Source organism: Ochotona curzoniae, unplaced genomic scaffold (genome assembly GCF_017591425.1).
Source record: "Ochotona curzoniae isolate NIBS_2020 unplaced genomic scaffold, NIBS_Ocur_1.0 contig_43, whole genome shotgun sequence".
Taxonomy (NCBI): Eukaryota; Metazoa; Chordata; class Mammalia; order Lagomorpha; family Ochotonidae; genus Ochotona; species Ochotona curzoniae.
In genome coordinates, this window is record NW_024466218.1 from 1950916 (window position 1) to 1967133 (window position 16218).

The 16218-nt window shown below is 49.7% G+C and overlaps 1 protein-coding gene across 1 annotated transcript in view; it reads right to left on the reverse strand.

Moving 5' to 3' along the window:
- NPC1 (NPC intracellular cholesterol transporter 1) overlaps positions 1-16009 on the reverse strand; it is a 45007-nt gene extending 28998 nt beyond the window's left edge. Inside the window, exons 1-3 of the mRNA XM_040984800.1 lie at positions 15881-16009; positions 3098-3220; positions 1835-1941 (exon numbers count right to left, since the gene is read on the reverse strand). Coding sequence (XP_040840734.1) covers positions 1835-1941; positions 3098-3220; positions 15881-15976 — 326 coding nt within the window. The 5' untranslated portion in view covers positions 15977-16009. The remainder of the gene's footprint in view (positions 1-1834; positions 1942-3097; positions 3221-15880) is intronic.
- Positions 16010-16218: the final 209 nt, after the last annotated feature.

Consider the following 16218-nt stretch of genomic DNA (forward strand, 5'->3'; position numbering starts at 1 on the left):
AAAGGGGGGGAGGGGGAGGGAGAACGAGCAGTACTACACCAGAATTTTTATTTTACAATCTTCTACGGAAGGCTCTTCTTCTAAAGCTAGGTCCTGCTGAAACACACCGTTTGTCTGGCTTTTTGTTTTGAAGCCTACTCCTCCTTTCTTTGAAAGGCAGAGGCATAGACCAAGAGAGCCCCTATCTGCTGCTTTGCTTTCCAAATACCTGCAACAAGAGCTGGGCTGGGCCAGAGCCAGGAACTGGAAACTCATCCCAGGTCTACCAGGAGTGGGTGGCAGGAACCCAATAATTTAAGCCATCAATGCTGCTTACCACGGTTTGCACTGGCAAGAATTTGGAGTTGGGACATGGAGGCTGGACTCAAACCCAGGTACTCTGAAAATCGAAGTGGGTATCCCAACTACTGGGTTTAACACCTCCCCCTACGAGCGACTCGGAAAGCTGAATTCTACCTGCAGGTATTCCAGAAGCACAGGGTTTTCATGAGCACAAGCTGTCTGCTGTCCCTCAGGTTCAGAGTTAAAGCTACTAACGTTGATTTGCTACATGGTAAGAGTCCTCTCCTGCCTTTAGCCAGTTGTTGGCTGTTGCTTTACTGGACACACTCACAACACAACCAAGATTACTTTCTATCCTGATCTGGTCCAGGTAAGCAGGCACATCACAGTTGATAAAGGAAGGAGTGCCCAGACATCAGGAAGCTCTGCTCTAGGGAAGGGGACAGACACACACAAGAACTGTCTTTCAGAAGCCCTTGCTTTACTGCGACAAACCCAGGCATCACAATGACACCACGGGGTTCAGAGTACCCTTGGGGAGTACATAGTTTCCTACTGTCCACTGTGAATCACAAGCCTCTCTCTAGATTACTACATTTTGACATCTGTAGAATACTCTGTATAGTCTTTTTTTTTCCTGCTATTACAAATAAAGCTTTGGTGTCTCTGGTAACAGCCCACCCGAATGGATGTAAACGTGTTTTGACTGGGAGATGAAAGCTCCAATCAGGCTCTATCAAAATCCTCCAGCCATCCACAGGACACAGTGTCCTCACTAGATCCTCAGCATGGCCTCTATTATCTTATTCCACATTGTTCTGAAAGATGGCCTCAACCCTGTATTGTAAACTGTGGTGAGCAACAGGCCTTCCTCACTGGAAGCTGGCCTGTACCCTGTTGCCTGCAGTTATTTGCTCCTCATCCATTTGATTGGGTGCTTTAGTCAGAAACATTTAAGAAGACAGTACAATCTAAGCTGTTCCTTAGGATGTCGCTGAGAACAGCCCAGTGGGCCTTGAGCAGAACAGCTGTTAGACACCACCCCCATCCCACCCCATTTCACCGGCCTGAGTCACGGACAATAGACTGGATGGGGAACCAAATGCGACAAATCTGGCCAACTAGCCCAGGACAAGCTGAGCCAACCAAGAGCAGCTCTACTGAGGACCTGATCCTGGTACGTGGTTTCAGCACAGGAAAGACAAGCATGATGTGCAGGCAGAGGAGGGTGACGCAGGTCTGCCGTGAGGGTCTTGGCTAGGGACCTGAGCAGGACCACCAGACCCTCTCCTTCCATAGCACACAGAGCTCTGCTTGAAAAGGAGGCAGTCCACAGTGTACCTTCTGAGGCGTGGAGGAAACCAAGCGCTAATTCTGAAAGCAACTTGGGAGAACAACATCTGATCATCATGACTTCCTCTTTATTTTTGACAAGATACACAATGCTTTCTTAAAATAAAGCAAACCAGCCTTCAAAATGAAATGAGAACACTGCTAGTTAACATGCACCCTCTCAAGCCCAGGTCTTCTGTTTGCCTGCTGGTCTCCCTACCTGGATAGAAACTGTAGCGGCAGCTGCAGGTTGCCCTTCAGTGTTCGAAGCTGCTGAACATCACAGCAGAGGCTGACATTGTCAAAGAAAAATCCTGGACAGAGTTCCTTTGGGGAGAGAGAGAGAGCAGGGATGTCAGGGTGGCACAGCTGACAAAAGCACAAGATTTCTTAAGAAACAAAGACCACCTCACTCATGGGATCCTTCTTCAATAGGACAACAGGGACAGGTATATTTGCAGAAAGTTCCCACAGAGTTCTTTTGAAAGGCTTACTCCGCACAAAGCTCTATAAACAGAGCCTTTTCCAATTTCCTTACTTGGAAGCTTATTGCCTCACCTCGATAGCTTACCTTGTCTCAGTATCTTACGACCAACTCCTGCTACTCATCACCTCCATTAGTTACTCCAGGGAAGCCAAGGTCCCCAATAATTCTGATGAAGATACAAAGTGAGCAGCAGAATTCTGCTGTCTCACACCTTGATCTTGGATTATTTAAGTCTCTAAAAGCATTCTTTGTTTTCCAGCCTTTTCCTAATAATCCTTGTGTATCTATGATGATGAGAATGATAAGAGCAAAACCCTAGCAGCCCCAATCCACAGGCTTTTGGAGAATCATAGAAATGAACAGGGGCAGGGCTGGCTCTGTGGCATAGTACGTTAATCTACTGCATGCAGCACTAGCACCCCCATATGAGCACCACTTTGAGTCCCAGCTGCTACACTTCCAACCCAGTTCCCTGCTTATGGCCTGGGAAAGCACCAGATGAATATGCAACTTCTTGGGTCCCTGCATCCATGCAGGAGAACAACAAAAAGCTCCTGGTTTCTGCCTGGCTGATCCAGGTCTGGATATTTGCACATACTTCCTTTCTCTCTCTTAGTCTCTAACTCTTGACTTTTAGATGACATAAATCTTAAAAACAAATCAACAAATAAAAAAAGAAAGTGAATAGGGCAAGATTAGTTACCTAACAGTTCACTGTTCAATCCTTGTAACCAAGGAACCAAAAAAAGCAAACTTTTAACCATTTGTGGTGGGAGTGTGAGTCTCTAAATAACTTGTTGATGGGAAACCTTGAGAGGCATACAGGTTTGCTCCTGAAAGATTAAGCCTGTGGGGTTACCACCTCTGCCATCAGGTGCTAGAGGGAGGAATCTGGGACAAGATTTCAGCCTCTTAGTCTTTCCTCCACTCACTGCACAGTAACACTTCAAGTGTAAATTAATGAGGATCAAAAAAGAGCCAGGAGGACAAACTTACCTGTACTAAGTCATACCCATCCTTGGGCAATGGTTTTGGTGGTCCAGAATACCGGCAATTGTACCTCTTATCTCCGGAGGCAATGCCACACTCTCCATACCAAACACAGGACTGGGGAAGCACCTGCGGAAGCCAACAAGGGATTACCAGGACTCAAGGAAAAAGCCAATGTCAACAACAAAAAGCAGTCACTCAAGCACCACTCAGAATCCCCCAAAGTCATCTGCAAATCAAAAAAACAGCTACAGGCAATGCTTTGAAAACTCTGCCTAAAGGAATTTGTCAAGCCAGTTAAGTAGGTAATACAAGTCACTTATTTTACATGATTTCTACTTACTGCCTGTTTATTTATTAAGAGATGGCTCTTTAAAGTATCACTAAAAGCCTATATGGAGGGGAAAAAAGCAAGATAACTTTACTTTTTGCATATCTATATAAGAAACTCTACAAGCTCTATACAATGAAAGACTATTTCCATATTTAGGTTAATTCATACAGGCATACTGTAATAGGAAGAACAAAACCACAACATCAATAACCTTACAGAAGGAAGAGAATCAAAGAACATGACTTGTTCTCAGGTCCTAAGGACAGAACAAGCAATGTGCTAACTACAGGGGAATTCACCTTAGCAATCTTGAAGGAAAATTCTAAAATCTCTTAGTGCGAATTTCTCAAGAGCCACTCATACTTCCCATGTGAGAGTCATGAGTTGTCAGAAAACTCAGAAGGGGGAGGGTTTCCCATGAATCATCAAGCCAGCATCCTCCTCCAAGGGGTGTAGCCCCGGCCACCCAATCCTCTATACCACAGCTGACTCATGAAGCTGCTCTGCTGTCAGTGCGCGGGCACTGCCGTCTCCCAGGACACAGCAGGCAGCAAGAAGCAAACAGGACTCCCAGAAGAGGGCAACAGTAACGATGGCACATGACCCACATAACCAGGAGCCAAGTCAGTCTGTGTTGATGATGAGCATCAAAATTCACACCCCAATAAGACAGAGGGAAGGAGAGAGAGAGAGAGAAAGAAACAAAACCAGGCAGGGCTGGGGCTGTCTATGTGTGTCTGGGGACAGGAGGGGGAATCCAAAGAACCAGTGTAACTTGGATGAGATTCATTCTTCAGACGTTCTGAAGTAACAGTTACCTTCTCATGACTCAAGAAAAACCCTGCCTTTCAGTCACAGGGAGTGAAATTTCACAAATGAGGAAGTGACAAAGACCTATACCATTCCTCTGGCCAGAAGCTATAAAATTGCACCACTGTTTTTATATAAAGAGAATCCAAAATGTAATTTCCATAAACGCAGCCATTCTAAGAAGATTCCAATTCTGGGTTTCTAAATCAAAGTTACAATGACCTAACTCAAGGCGCAAGCTGATTACAGAGGTGAGAGAAACTGCTTGTGTTTCTGTGCAAGACTCCCGGTGGCGTTCCTGAGGGACGGCAGGCCCCGACGTCTCCCTTCAGGGCACTCGGGCTAGACCCGAGCAGGAGCGCCAGCATTGGAAGGAAAATGGTTTAGGCCAACTAAACTGAGTGAACTTCATGTGAGCAAAACAAGAACAATTCACACACCAGGCATCTCCATGAACCAGAGCGGGTTCCCTGATCACACAGCACTGTAGAACAAAGTGAGGCATAAACAACTGAAGTGGCCACAGCTTAGTCCATCAGTGGCCACACACTAACAGGTTAGTTTGTTAGCTGGTTATGGGGTGTCCGTCTGAACACCATACTGGATGGATGGGCCCAGTACAGGTGTCCTGGTCAAGCCTGTGGCCCTCCTCTGAAGCTACCACACAGCTGACATCTCGGAAACAAGTCACAGCCCTGGCAGGACCAATCCGATGGCCATCTACAGCCTACAGCCCTGACTCAGCACTTGCCACTCCAAGGCAAATGGAGAGGAGTTGAGGCTGCTCCAGTTCCTTTTCATCAAGATTATCCTTTCTAATTTACTCCAAAATTTATTCCAAAGCAAAAATGCTGGTCCTGCCCATCAGCTGGGAGGAGGGCGCACACAGGGCAGTCAGGAGTCCTGGGTTCCTGTCCTGAGAACTCACAAGGCCTTGGTAACGGGCTTGTTGAGCCCTGGCATACCTGGGTTTGCACCTGACTCACACCGGACAGGTGTTTTCCCTCCCTAGGAAATGAAGCTCAGTATCTCACAGATCTGGTGTGAAGAGCGGAGAGGGTATATATGAAAGCATAGAGTGAAGTCCTCAGGAGAGGACACAGTACAACACAGTCAAACCTCACTCAATATTAGCAATGCCTTCCACCTGCCTGGGACTTCAGCAAAGGTTCCAGGGACCTGAAGAAAATAAAAACCTGAGACCTCTTTGGGCCCAGGAAACAGGCTTGACCCAGTGCTCTTGGGTTTGCTTCCCCCATGAACCATGCTGCTTAAATTAGCAGTAGCAACCTGAGCTAGGAAGGGTGAGGGGGAAGGGGCAGCCAAAAGTACCTACAAGGCCCTCAGTGTGTGCCAGGAACCCTTTCCAATGTTCTTCACACATTAAGTAATCTCAACAATAGCCTGATGTGGGAGGTGCTGTTAAAATGCCCATTTTAAAGAAGTGGAAACTGCCACACTGAAAATGTTGAATAACTTGTTTAGGATTACACAAAGCCAGGCAGGATTCAAACTGGGATGTTTTGGCTCCAGGAAAAAAACCTCTACAAAAACCTCCTCAAAAGCAAAACTAACGCCCTCCTTCTAGCATTAGACTCTCCATGGCCTTTACCTTGTGCAAGGGCCAAGCACTCACAGAGCAGAGCAAACCGGAAGCCTCCTTTCCCTCAAATCTCAACCTTCACCTCCTCTCTGTTCCTTGCAGCTGAGGAAGCAGGGCTCCACTTCCTCAGGGACCTGCACCATCTCATCTCTTTCAACCTCCTCTCCTTGGCTCCTGCACCCAACCACAAACTCTTGCCCTAGTGTCACTGGTCGGGGGGCCCTTTTGCCAGTATGCTTCCGGCCTGCTACACAGCAGGCTTTGGTACCCTACAGGGGACTCAGAGACCTCCTCTGTCACCAACACCTTTCAACAGATTCTTCAGACTCATCTTTCCCTGCTGGCCTTTGGCCTGTGCTCGGGAAGGCACTTAGTCTTCTCCCCTTTCATCTGACTGAGGCTTGCATGGCTTTGGTGCACAGCTACCATTTGGCGCTTCCAGATACTGGCCCAGGTGCTGGCCTGGTGCTCCGAAGCCTTCAACCCATACCTCCCCCTGCCTGGGAGATAAGCTATAGGAGTCCTGCCCTGGCTCTGTCCACATTCCAAAATGTTCCAAAGCAAACACTCTCACTTCCTACTCTTCTTCCCACGCTAAGTAGAACCTGCCTGTCCTGCACTGGTCATGCAGGTCCACCCTCCCTCCCCCACAATCCTTATACCAGGAACACCTGCCCAGGCCACCCTCAAGCCACCATCTCTCCACATCTTGCTGACACATGCCAAGCACCATCTTTCTCCCCAAGTTCCCACCACACATTCTGTCCCTAGGAGTTCAACCATCGCCCTCATCTCCTCCCCTTAGCAGCCCACAGTATCTCATACAACCCTCAGAACAGATCTGAGAGGCTGGAGCTAAAGTTTTACATTAGGAAACACAATCAAGCAAGTTAACTGATGCACATAACACAGGGAAGAGCCACATGCCACCCGTGGCCGGCCTGGTGGGGACCAGAGCTCTTACTTTGTGGTCCAGTGGGCGTGGGTGTGGGCGTGGGCAGACAGGGCCGGGCTGTGCTCATACCTGTATCCCACACAGAATCCAGCTGGCATTCCCAGGACTGGACTTGCAGTTTGAGAAGCACAACACAGTGGGTGGCTGAATTTTGTGTTGTAAGATCCTCTGGACTGCCAGAGCAGTACATACCGATGCCAAGGCCAAGGGTACCCCATGCAAACAAAGCACACGATTTCTAAGCTTTAAAGTGCCTGGCCAAAAGCTGCCTTTATACAACACAAGAACACAGCTTGGACTAATTTCACTTCAGAAATATCCAATGGGGAAAGGAAGCATCACACAGACTTGAAAACCATGTGTGACATTTGTCACAGCCAAAAGTGCACTGGATCAAAATGCAAGCTCAGTTCTGGAGATGGATGGTGGTGTTGGCTGCACATGACATGACTGATATGATGTTACTGAGCATGGTTAAATGGATTCTATGTCATACCTCTAGGGATACTGTAAAAAGGTCATGGAAAAACAAACCTCAAAGTCAAGTTTGGGGGCAGGTGTCAGGTACAGTAGGTTAAGCAGCTGTTTGGAGTGCCTATGTTTCCTACTGGAGTGCCAGGTTTGTGTGCAGGTAGGTGGCTCTGCTTCTGATCCATCTTCTTGTTACCGTGTTAACTGGTGATGGTTCAAGTACTTGGGTGTCCAGCACTCATACAGGGGACAGGTGAGAGTTCCAGGCTTCTGGCTTTGGCCTGACTCAGGCTGTTGCAGGCATTTGAGGAGTGAAATCAGTGGATGGAAAGTGTGTCTCTCTCTCTCTGCTCTGCTTTTCAAATAAACAAAAACATCTATTTTTAAAAGATAAGTTCATTTTGGTTAAAAATGTTTTGAGGCCCGGCGCGGTGGCGCAAGTGGTTAAGTCCTCGCCTTGCAACCCCGGGATCCCATATGGGCGCCGGTTCTGGTCCCGGCAGCCCCGCTTCCCTTCCAGCTCCCTGCTTGTGGCCTGGGAAAGCAGTGGAGGACGGCCCAAAGCTTTGGGAACCTGCACCCGTGCGGGAGACCCGGAAGAGGCTCCTGGCTTCGGATCGGCATAGTATCGGCCCGTTGCGCTCACTTGGGGAGTGAATCATCGGACGGAAGATCTTCCTCTCTCTCTCTCCTCTCTCTGTACATCCGCCTTTCCAATGAAAAAATAATAAAAATAAATCTTTAAAAAAAAAAAAAAAAAAATGTTTTGAAACCAAAGCATAGTTGTTGTTTTTTCCCCCCAAAAAAGGAGGAGCTGGCACCGTGGCGTAGTAAGCTCAGCCTCCACATCCCACCTGGGTACCACCACTGGTTTGTGTCCTGGCCACTTCACTTCTGATCCGCCTCCATGCTAACATGCCTGGGAAAGCAACAGAAGATGGCCCAGGTCCTTGGACCCCTGCACCCATGTAGAAGACCTGGAAGAAGCTCCAGGCTTCAGACTGGCTCAGCTCCAGCCAGTGCTAGCCACTGTGGTCATTTGGGAAGTGAATCAGCAGGTAGAAAATCTCTCTGTAATTCTGCCTTTCAGAATTTAATCTTTGATTAAAAAAACAAAGCTCAAGGCGAATGAATATTATTTTTAAATTCCGGGAACTTATTTTTTAAGGATGCCTGCCTTTTTAAAAAATTAATTTCTGTGATGCATTTTTAATTTATTATTTTTTAAAAGATTTCTTTATTTTTATTGGAAAAGCGGATTTACAGAGAGGAGGAAACACAGAGAAGATCTTCCATCTGATGGTTCACTCTCCAAGCAGTTACAACGGCTGGAGCTGAGCCAATCCGGAGGCAGGAGCTTCTTCTGGGTCTCCCACACAGGTGCAGGGTCCCAAGGCTTTGGGCTGTCCTCGACTGCTTTCCCAGGCAACAGGCAGGGAGCTGGATGGAAAGTGGAGCTGCCAGGATTAGAACTGGTGTCCATACGAAATCCCAGCACATTCAAGGCAAGGATTTTAACCATTATGCTATTGCGCCGGGCCCGATACCGGTTTTTTTTTTTTTCCTTAAACAAAAACACTCCCCACCCTGAGAGTCTGGATGCCCTTGCCCAAAAGTGCAAGTCATGTAATGAAGGCTGCAGAGGGCATGGGTTTGGGTGTCACTGTGCAACCAGACAGAGAAGAGACCACCCACTCACAGGATCTAGGACTAAGAAGGGTCCACAGATCACAACATGACCAGCATCTCCAAAACCCATTTCTGTAACTCCACCTACTAACACAAGGCAGATCCTGGGGGTCAGTGGTGATGGCTCAAAGTGACTGGGTGCCAAGTGCTCATACGCGAGACCTGGATGCAGTTCTCTGTTCATGGCTTATGTCCCAGCTGAGGCCACAGTGAGGATCTTGGAAGTAGCCTGGCAGAAGAGAATGCTGTTTCTGACTCTCAAATACAAAACAACGAGCCCTTGCTCCCATCTCCATCCCATCGCCCAGATCCACCTGGTGCTAATTAATAAGATATGGTTTTCCAGGGTTTCAATCTCTCCCCACAAGGACTCTCACATGGTTGTGTATGCATAAACATGCATGTGAGACGTAAGACCAGCTGACCTTCACAAATAAACCTCATCTATTTTGTTCCCACTGGCTGCTGGCTCTACCTTAACTGTCCTTGACTATATTGATCTTAATCTCAAGGGCCAAACTCCAGTCCTGGTCTCCAGTCTGGGAAAAACAAACTGAGCTTTTTGTTCCCTTGCTATCAGTCTCACCAGTCCCAGGATATCCTCTTTGTCCATTCTTAAAACATACCCCAAGGCTCATTTCCTCTGCTAAACTGACCTCTCTTCACCTGGGAAGAACTGGGGTTAGCACCCATGTTCCCCAAGTTGGTAGGCAGTCCTTGAGCAGGGTCACGCTTGGAGCATCACCCCCAAGACAGCAACGCCCTGTGCTACAACACAGCAGTGTCTGCTGCTGTCACTACTTCCTCAGTGCCCACGCCAATGCACCCAAACAGGCACTGACAGACATGGCACAGAAGATCCAGCATCCAACCTATGAGCTAGGAACCTCAAGGTGTCTAGCAAACATCCAACTGTCTGTTGAAACTCAAACACACCCACAGATGACAGGGAAATGAGTGGGTGTGGGCAGGTCCCAATTATACCTTACAAAGCAGGCTATGAGCAGGCCACAGTTTACTGGCTCCTACCCTAGGATCAAGGAGCGTTTATGAGAATCACGAAGTTGTGACGTTGGGAGAGGCTGCAGAGTAATTTCTTGCTTTTGGCTCGATCAAAGGGCAGAGGCCTGGTAAGATGTTTTCCTGGGGGATTCTGTACAACCACATTCAATGGTCACTGATTCAGAAGTCATCAAAGCCCCCAGAAGTCAAGGGAATTTGGCTGGTTGTTCAAATTCAGAAAAGAGAAGTGCTGGCATTTCGGCTGCATCTCAGGCTTGAGTAGTCAGTTGCAAGACTGATCTCCATTTTTCATACAGATATTTCACAATATGATGCAGAGTTTAATTACTGAGTATAGCTTCTTTCAACAATAACACAGTTTGGGAAAGGTTAAGACACAAACTCCTTCAGCAATCTGCTGTGCAGACTCCCAAAAGGGAGTTCCCTGAGCATGTATCACCACATGGAAAAACTCCATACGCCAGAAAAAATTTCTACTTCATTCTGCCTTTAGGAAATCCTGTTGAGTGGGTCAGCATTGTGGCATCCTGGGTTAGGTCTCTACTTACAACCACAGTAGTCTACATCCGAGCACAGGTGATTCCCGTACCAGCGACACTGTTTATCATACAGCTCTCTGTTAATGTGCCCAAGAATGTAGATGACGGTTCAAGGACTTGGGCCCCAGCCATGCATGTGGGAGATCAGGATGGAGTTCCCGACTCCTGGATTCAGCCTGGCCCAGCCTTGACTGGTACAGTGTTTTGGGGAGTGAATCAGCGAACAGATGATCTGCCTGTCCCCTCTCTGTTGCTCTGCTTTTCAAATAAGTCTTACACACACACGCTGAATCTGCCTCTAGGTCCTTATTGACCGCTAGCTGTACGGCAGACACAAAGCCTGGTGGCTTCTCCCTGCCTTCATTTCTCACTCAAGGGAGTAGGACAGCAGCGTTTCCCAGGTGACGACACTGACGTCACACAGCCAACATGCTGTAGAAGGCCGAGTTTAGCTTTTGCCATTCCTTCCCCAGTCAGTGCAAACTCCAGTCCGTGTGCTGAAGCAGCATTAGAATATGAGGGTATTTCAGGGCTGGGCTGTCCCACCACGATCCTGCCTGAATACCCTTATTTTGTACTCAAACTTGTAGGAATAAGGGTTACCAGTCACATCTTGCTCATCAGTGCCCTAGGCAGCTGGCAAGCAGACTCACTTCCTCAAGGTCACTGACAGGCCTCAGCCCTGGGCCAGCACAGTTAGTGGGTGTGCCCGGCTGGGTCCCTGCACTCTTGCTGCTGTACCGGGATGGTAAAAGTAGAGCAGGACCTGGAGACAGGCCTGCCTCAAGAGGTCAGAAGGGGTGACTGGTCAATTCCCCTGGCTCTCCAAGGAGCAGGGGGAGCATGGCTGGTCAAGACAGTGCAGGATGGGGGTGTAGGGAGCAGCACGGAAAGAAGCTGCCTGCTGCTTCCTTAGAGATAGGGAGGCAGATCAGGTGAAGAAGACAAAGCCCGTGAGGTGGAAGCTGTGCTTATCTGACTTGTATTGACTATCTTAGAGCCTACTTGGCATGAACACAGCCACGAACAAAGGACGACTTGTATGTGCACTGGACTTGCTGGCGGATAGGTGTGTAAGTCACACATTTCTAGTTAGAGTGTTTCACTTCACAGATAACTGTGGGACTCCCTCAAGGTCAGACTGCTGGTTACTATCAGACACGCATGAGCTCTGAAATCTGCTCAAGCCTGACTTAAAACCATACAAGTGGGCGCACCATGGCCCAGTAGGCTGGGTGCACCCCCGATGTGCCAGTAACTTTTGGGAGAAGCCCCTCAGAAGGCAGAGCAGTCTTGAAGAAGGTTCCTTGTTGGTCATCAGAATGCCCATTCTATCCCACTTGCTGAATGTGGATACTCCAGCAGTGGTATTCTGAGTTAAACAAATCAGAGCATGGAAATCAGAAGCCACAGTACTTTAAGCTTCTGGGCTGGCATTGACTATGCGACCTTGGGACCAATGAGGACCCTAACGTTCACAAAGGATAAACAGCATCACACCTATCTTAATGATGGAGATAAGAGATAGCATACCATGGAGACTGGGTGGGGGCTTTTGTTTTTGGTCTTCTGTGACCTAAAACAACCTTCCTAATGGACTAACAGTGCTGAGATAATTCACATATCTTTACAAGTAAGAGTACAGTTTAATGGCTTTTAGGAACAATCAGGTAATCACTACCTTCTTACTCCAGACCCTGCCTAGTTTTCCCTAATTTTCCTCCCATCTACTTGAGACACACAAATTCATCCTGCACAGCTCAGCTCAAAACGGACTCCTTTAACATTCTGTCTCCTTGCTTAAGCACTTCCACCTTATTATGATTTTGGATGTATCCCGCCCTTCCCCCCACTGTGAACAAGACAGGAATAGTAACTACTAACATTTACAAAGCACTTTACAGTGTATGAACTGCTTTCTCAATGGGTTCTTTCTTTTGACCTTCCCATCTGACACTGCGCCCAGAACACTCACTTTATATTTATGGAATTAATTTGGGTTCTTTTAGTGACCTGCGGAAGGGACAGTAGCAGATAAAGAACACAAGCTAAAGCTTCTCTTGAACCTCTCAATTGCACACTTGCATAAGAGCTTTTATTTTCCCCATTTAAGCTTTGCTGCCAAAGCAAATGTTCTGAACAGAACAAGAGGCACAGTCCACAGTTGATCACTGCCATCTCCCAGAACCCAACTGACTGCCACTAACCTCTAAATCCCTCTCCAGAACCTATTTGGAGGTCCAAAGACTCAGTATTTAAAAAAAAATCACAGGTCTAGAGTGCTGCTTGCTCATTACTGGAGAGAATAAAACACTGCCTCAGTAAGCCTGGCCGCTCAATTCCAAAATGCTCCCCTGCCTTTTCACATGCACACTGGCAAGAAGGCAGAGTTAGGAACCCAAATTTATACAAGAGGAAACTAGGGTTCCAGAAGTTAACTGGCTTGCCCAAAACCACTCGCAGGGAAGAGACCAAATCAAGATCCACAATGAGGTCTTTGAACTCTGAAGTCTCTTCCCAGGCAGCAAATGCTTCTGCAGGCCTTTAAACACACCGAGAACTTCAGAGGATGGCCGTTCTAGTTGCAAAACAGGACAACAGTGCCCGGCTGGTGCCGCATGGTAACTGAGCCTGGGAAACTGGGTGACGGAGGTCCTGATGGCAAGTCATGTGACCTGGCTGGACTCCTGGCACCTTCCACAGGGCTCCGGGAAAAGGGCGATGTGGGCTCAGGTGACCCACTCCAGGCTTCTATGCATGGAGCATGCCATGCTGGAAATCCTGCGAGAGGGCAGCACGAGAAAAGCTGACCCTGGACAGAGCGCTCACTCTGTCTTCCTGACCAGAGGGATTCTTTGTTCTGAATGACATAACTAACACTGACACAAAGACCTATTCAGCAGGTCCTCCTCTCTCTGCCTACTCATTGGAATATAAACTACTGGGTAGCGTAGTGGTTAAAGTCCTCACTGTGCACGCAGCAGGATTCCATATGGGCACCGGTTCTAATCCCGGTGGCCCCTCTTCCCATCCAGTTCCCTGCTTGTGGCCTGGGAAAGCAGTTGAGGATGGCCCAATGCTTTGGGACCCTGCACCCACATGGGAGACCTGGAGGAAGTTCCTGGTTCCTGGCTTCGGACTGGTACAGCACCTGCCGTTGCAATCACCTGGATAGTGAATCATCAGATGGAAGATCTTTCTGTCTCTCCTCCTCTGTATATCTGACTTTCTGACGAAAATAAATAAATCTTAAATAAAAGCTTGTATTTTTATATATACATACTACTGTTTCCCCCTTTGGTTACCGGGTTGGGACATTTGACCATCACACCGGTCTGGGCTGGGAGAGATGCGGAGGCCGACGCTCAGCTCTCCACCCAGAGGTCCAGCTGTTCCTGACCTCTTTGGAGAGAGGTACTAGCAAGGATGAATTCCCACTTGGTTCTCACTATATTGTTCTCCTCAGGAACAAGGTTAATAAAATTACAGCCAGGAGACATCCACACTATTCCTCTGAACTGCCTCTGTGATTTGGAGGACCCACAAGCAGTCTATTAATGTTATTTCAGCATCTGCATATATCAAAAGAAAAAATCTGGGCCAGCGCAATGGCTCAATTGGTTAATCCTCCCCCTTCAAGCATTAACATCCAATATGAGCACTGGTTTGTGTCCCAACTGCTCTACTCCACCCAGCTCCCTACTTGTGGCCTGGGAAAACAGTCGAGGACGGTCCAAAGCCTTGGGACCCTGCACCTGCATGGGAGACCTGGAAGAAGTTCCTGGCTTCAGATTGGCTCAGCTCCACGGCTGTTTGGGGAGTGAGCCAGTGAAAGGAAGATCTTATTGTCTTTCCACTCTGTAAAATCTGCCTTTCCAATAAAAATAAACCTTAAAAAGAAAAATCTCCCCCAAATATACTTCAGACAGTTTGAAATCCCATGACAGAACTTGATCAGTGATGAGATTAAAGCTGGGTTCACAGCTGTCCTGGGTCCAGGTTCTGAAAGCAGACACCATCCCCCCATCTGCTTGGCTCCAGGACTCCCAGGCAGACAACGGGGAGTCCATGCGGAGAGCAGCAGGCGGCGTTCAGCTGCCATCTCAGCAAGGGCTCCCAGGAGTCCCCCCAGTCGCTCCCAACTAACCTCTGACCCGCCTTCCGTGACCAGGGAGAGGAACCCACTGGCTGGCTGGAAGGACTGCAGGGGGAAGCCACAGCTACTCAGGACTGCTGGTTGGTTGCGAGCGGATCCACAACCCGGGGAAACACACAGGTGCATTTCCTCAAAAGGAACCTATTTGCGACTTTGTGAACTTTGGAACTACCGCAATATCTCTCCGTTAATAATGCCAGTAACTCTAGGAGATTCCTCTATAGGAGAAACAGACTGCCTGCACAGACTGAAAACATTAGAGCCAGTGAGGGGTGTACCCCAAAATGCTCCCCATCTCCGCCCTCCCCGTCGATCAGGTACCCTGGGTTCATTCCCAGACTAGCCGTGTGCCTAGTCAACCCCCACAGCTGGGACACACACACACCCTAGTCCCTTCTTGAAAATGCACAGCAGTTTAAAAAACACATTTTTCTAGCCCAGGGACGCCGAGAAGACCAGTGCACTGCACGCCTCTGATTCACTACCCTGACACTCACCTAAACGTGGGAATGAGCAGGCACGGGACCCCCAATCCTCCGCCTCCTCCTCTTGCCTCGCCTCCCTCCGCGCAGTTTGAGAAAACTGCGGACACCCCAAAGCGGGGACGCTGGTGGGGCGCTCAGACCGGGGGCTCCCCAGGCTGGCGTGCACAGGCCATCCCATCCTGGGGCGCGCTGATCCCGACGTGGGGACATGCAGCCGCTGCTCCCGCCGGGACAGGCCAGAAAGTGAAGTAGCCGCCGCCCTCTGGAAGGCGGGACCGTGAAGAGGACTTGGGGCTGTCCCCTCCCGGCACCGGAATGATTCTGCTTTTCTCCCCTCTTTCCGTCCCCTTCCATCCCCATCCTCGGGTCAGGAAAAGCGACCGACTCAGTGGCCGGGGCTTCTCAACGAATTCCGTATCAGGAGCTCGCGTGTCACTTAGAAATTAAAGGGTTGCTGGTGGTAGTGGTGTAAAGTCCCTCTGCCCGCCCCGATCCCACATCCTAAATCCAGCGATTAGCTGCCGACCGCCGAGAGGATCTCCACAAGGTCCCACGGGACGCCGCGCCGCCGCCCCCTCGCCCCAGAAGCCGGAGACGCCTCGTGAGCCCGGGGAGCTCCTCCCGCAGCCCGGGTCGCCCGGGGCAGCCGGCCCCGACACAGGGCCTCCGGAGCCCACCGGCCGGCCCCGCTCCGCCCTCTCACGGTGCACCGGGGGCCGCTCACCAGCGCTGGGCACAGCAGCAGCAGCAGCAACAGCAGCAGCAGCGGCAGCGGCGGGCCGCGCGCGCTCAGGGGGCCGCCGCGCGGGGCTGCGGGCATGGTCGCGCACTCCTCGGCTCGCGGGGCTCGGCTCGAAGGCGACTGTCGCTCCCGTTGCCGGGGCTCGACTTCTAGAAGCGGCGCGCGACCACGGACGGAGCAGGCGCGGGAGCCGGTGGAGGCGCTGCGCGCGCAGGTCAGGAAGGACGCGGTGGCTCCGCCTCCGGGGGCGTGGCGCGGCGCGAGGGGCGGGGCGGGCGAGGGGCGGGGCGGGCGAGGGGCGGGGCGGGCGAGGGGCGGGG